The following is a 4,262-nucleotide window of genomic DNA, read 5'->3' on the forward strand; positions in this document are numbered from 1 at the left end:
TTATTTTTATTTTTGATAGGTCTGTTTAGATTTGTTTCTCATTTCATTTTGTTTATATTTGTAGTTCTGTTTTGGTTGGTTGTTGGTGTTGTTTTTGGAAGAGCTTTAATTTTATTTTATTTTTGTCTTGTCTTGTAATCACGGTATTTTTCCATCAAAAGTGAGGGTATATCAATAAATAATTGGAAGTGCCACCGTCCTTTAGTAAAAAAAATAAAAAAAATAAAAAAAACAAAAAATTTGAATTGGAAGCATAATTCCTCCTTTAAGTTTGCAAAGACTAGCCTTGTTTTATACTATTTAATTTATTAAAATTATAATTGGAAGCATAAATTTGAAGATTTGAATAAAATTTAATACAATTTTTACATTAAAGTCCATTCAAACTTGCATAACTGCAAATGTAGGGTCAAAATCTTTCAAACTCTCAAACACAAAACAATAGATGTATTGAGCAAGTTAACAAAAAATTATACAAAGAGCTTATCTCTCCACAACTTCATATACCTATTTTATAGATGTAAAACATGTGGTAGTATGGTTGGATATATATTAATATTAAATTTATAAATAGTGACACTCTTTGCCACATTTTACAACTATAAATCAAACACCGAGAAAAATAATCTTGCCAATAATTTACTTGAATTGTTTTCATTGCATTTTAAAGCGCATGGTCGGAATTGGGATCAGACTTTAATAGACTTGAACTAATTAGAACATTCTTACAATTTACAAACACTCAATGTGCCCTTTTTCTCCCTAAACGCAACGAGAAATTCTTGGATGTCTTCAGCAGACAGACATGCACTAAACACATCACAATTATTCATTTAGATCGTGTCTCATTACTTGAAAGTACATGAGATCTACTAAATAAACAGTTCAGTGATGTGCAAATACACAATACCCAGCACAGACGAATTTTGGAACTACAGAGCCAGATTAACTCTGACCCATGTTCTGAACTCAACGAGAATTGAAATCCTAATTAATGTTCATTTCCTTCCTTGCTTCGGAAATCTCCACGAATTTCTCATCCCAACAAATTCAGCTACCTAGCTAGTAGCTGGTCTTGAATGGCTTGTAGGATTTGAGATCAAGAACAACCCCGGCGATGGAGCCGGCAGCCGCAGCCACGGTAACCACGAGGCAAGCGAAACTCAAGATTTGGAGGCAGACCCATCTGGTGCTCCACTTTGGAATCTTCTTCTGCACAATATACATCTCCACCGGGAAGTAAACGGTGAGGGGCCAAAATCCCAGAGCCCCCAGAAGCCCAACCACGTCGTTGAAGAAGGGGAGAAGCATGGAAATCACCGTGGTGGCGATCACGAAAATGGTTCGCCACACCAGTCGGAAGAGATTGAGGCTGTAGGGGCGGAAACCCGGGATGTGAATTTTGATTTCTTTGGAAATGAAATCGCTGTCCGGGAATCTGTCGGCGGCGGATTTCTCGATGAAGGCGAAAAGGGGTTGACAGTACACCTGATAAGCTCCCACCAAGTGGATTACTATGGCGGCATTTGCTATGTCGAGAAGCCAATATGGGTTGTAGAAACCGAAGCCGGTGAGGAGATTTCCAGGAGACAAGTCTCCGAACCCGGCGTAGCCCATGCAGCCACAGAGCATGTAGAAGACGGTCGTCACTATAACGCTTACGAAAGTTGCCTTGTTCATCGTCTTGGCTTCTGCTGGTGGGGATTTGACCGTGTCCTGTTACGATACCATTGTCAGTTTTAATTTGATCTGCAAATTGTGGAAAAGAGTGCTGAATTTTCGTTTTTTGTTTTTTTTTTGGTTCTGTTTTGGTTTTTGTACCTGAATTTCAATGAGGATGAGGGAGAAAGAGTAGGCAAAAGCTATGTCGCCGAGTGCTTGGAAGCTCCTCCATATTTTTTGGGTCTGGGTAACGGTGCCGACGCTGATTCCGGTGAGGCTTCCTCGGATTTTCCCGGTTTCTGTTTGTCAAGCGAGAAAAATAAATGTTCAGGTTTCATATGGAAAGAGGAATCTACAATTAAAATTGAAGAAAAGCGTAGAATGATTAAGAATTTAAGACCTGCAACTTTTGTAATGCCAAGGCCGAGGCCGATGGTGGAGTAAGTGAAGGACATGATGGCGGCGACAATGGAGAGCCACCATATCTGATCGAAGTCTGGGATTTGAGAGAAAATGATCTGGGCGACGCCAAACGTGATCATGTATGGATTGCTGGACAAGTGGCAGGGATTATTCCCGCCGCTCTCGTGGAAGCAATTCGATCTCTTGATTGCCCTGTTTGATCATGCAAACTCATTAGGCCGAAGGCTCAGCCCCAAAATCAGGAACAGTAATTAAACTCATTTTGAAATTTTTTTTTTAGACTCACATCATGCTTATAGATGCTGCGATGGTGTACCCAATGGCGACTCCAAAAAGGTTCAGGTACTGAATTACCCCACAAATCTGGACTTTGGCTCCACCTAGAGGATTGAAAATCATAAAAGCAGAGGTCAGTTTTACAATTTCTGAGAAGAACCCAGTCGCGGATTTGAGAAGAACCCAGTTGCGGATTTGACTTAAAATCATAGAAGAACTACTTGGACTAACCGAGATTGGATCGAACAGCATCCATGTAAGTGTAATTTCTCTTGCCAGTGATAGGGTCTCCGGAACGGTAACAAGCAGAGAGGAGCGTGGAAGTGTAGTAAGTAACGAAAGAGAACAAGAACATCACGGCAGGACCAGCAATCCATCCGAGCTGAGCAGTTGCCCAGGCCAAGGACAGAACTCCGGACCCAATCACAGCTGTTATGATATGAGCACTTGCCGTCCAAACAGTCCCTGGTTCATACCAACGTTACATGACAATTCATTTCAGTTCAGAGACAAGTTTAGGAAATGAGGAAACAGTATGCGAACGGGAGAGGATTGAATCGTTAGGAATATATGAATTTAATTTGACATAGTTACCGCTGCGCTTGAGACGGCCGTCGTCGTCGAAGAAGTGGGAGCCAACACGGGGAACCTCGTTGAGGGAGAGATCGAAGACTTGGTGATGGGGATGACTACAGCTCTTTCCGGTAGCTTGTTCCGCCATCTTTGTTTATTTTTTGGGAGATCGTCGAAAGTAAACAGAAGAAAATTCAAATATGTATATCTGAATTGGACGAAACTAACTTCCTTGCAGACTGCAGTACTAGTTTTATATATGAAAAGCTATAAATGGAAAGCAGGCAGAGAAGAGAGACAGTGACAGAGACGCGTGGGTGGGGTCTGGGTAGTTGCTGGAAGGAGTTAAACTCCCCGGCAACTACTGTAATTATGAAAGGGCAGTAAGATTGACACACTCCCCAAGAGTCACAGAAACCGAAATGGATCCAGAGAAGCTGATTGCTCGCAGAGCTGAGAAAACAAGAAAGCAGAGAAGTTGTGGGAAACAGAGTGCGCTCTGTATCAGAGCCTGCTCCTCACAGCTGTTTGCAGCTAGAGAATTAAAGAGATGAAGGGTGGGAGAATAGGAAAGGAAGAGATCGGGAGAGATCGATGGAAGGTAGGGGAAGCGGACGGGGAGGAAGGTATATATAAGCGGTGGCCGGGGGCCAGCTGGGGAGAGGTGGAGGGCCACGTGGTGTAAAAGATCGCGAGCAACATGTCAGTCACAGTCGCCGTAGATGCCCTTCCTTCTCCTCCCCTCCCTCTTCCACGCGCTTTATATATTATACATATGGTAATATGCCTTGCCCTCCCTCTGCGCAGTTTCTTTTATATTTATTTGTTTAGGCCCATAAGGCATCTTTTTGACTGTAATGATTGTTTTATTTTATGATTACAATATATAAATTTTATATATTATAAAATTAAAAAATCATAATTAATGTGGTGAAAATTCTAATGTAAATATAATCTATGTATCTAATAAATTTTTTTATTATTATTTGAGAATGAAAGATTTTGATAACCATTTTAAATTAAATTCGAGAATTTTAAGATTCTTAACATTTCAACTAATTCTATTAGTTGTTTAATGTCTCCTTATAATATAATGATATTATGCTATCATTATATTTAAATTAATAAAAAAATATTATTATATTACAATAATATAATAAAATAGGTGAAATTTGGAGTTCCTATTATCCCTTATTATTTCACTTATTTTATTAATGAGTTGATTATTTATTTATTTATTTATGATGATAGAGATTTTATGCTGAAAAATACAATTATTTTTTATATATTGTTCATGTGTATACAACTTAAGGGTATAATAGTCATTT

At 39.3% G+C, this 4,262-nt stretch overlaps 1 protein-coding gene across 1 annotated transcript; it reads right to left on the reverse strand.

Moving 5' to 3' along the window:
• Nucleotides 1-628: 628 nt before the first annotated feature.
• LOC131161579 (amino acid permease 3-like) lies at nt 629-3,667 on the reverse strand. The gene is made up of 6 exons (XM_058117422.1): nt 2,956-3,667; nt 2,593-2,826; nt 2,372-2,465; nt 2,063-2,277; nt 1,822-1,961; nt 629-1,716 (listed from the first exon to the last, which is right to left on the reverse strand). Exons 1-6 carry the CDS (start codon nt 3,080-3,082, stop codon nt 1,063-1,065), a joined length of 1,464 nt encoding a protein of 487 aa, XP_057973405.1. The 5' UTR covers nt 3,083-3,667; the 3' UTR covers nt 629-1,062.
• Nucleotides 3,668-4,262: the final 595 nt, after the last annotated feature.

Source organism: Malania oleifera, chromosome 8 (assembly GCF_029873635.1).
Source record: "Malania oleifera isolate guangnan ecotype guangnan chromosome 8, ASM2987363v1, whole genome shotgun sequence".
Classification (NCBI taxonomy): Eukaryota; Viridiplantae; Streptophyta; class Magnoliopsida; order Santalales; family Ximeniaceae; genus Malania; species Malania oleifera.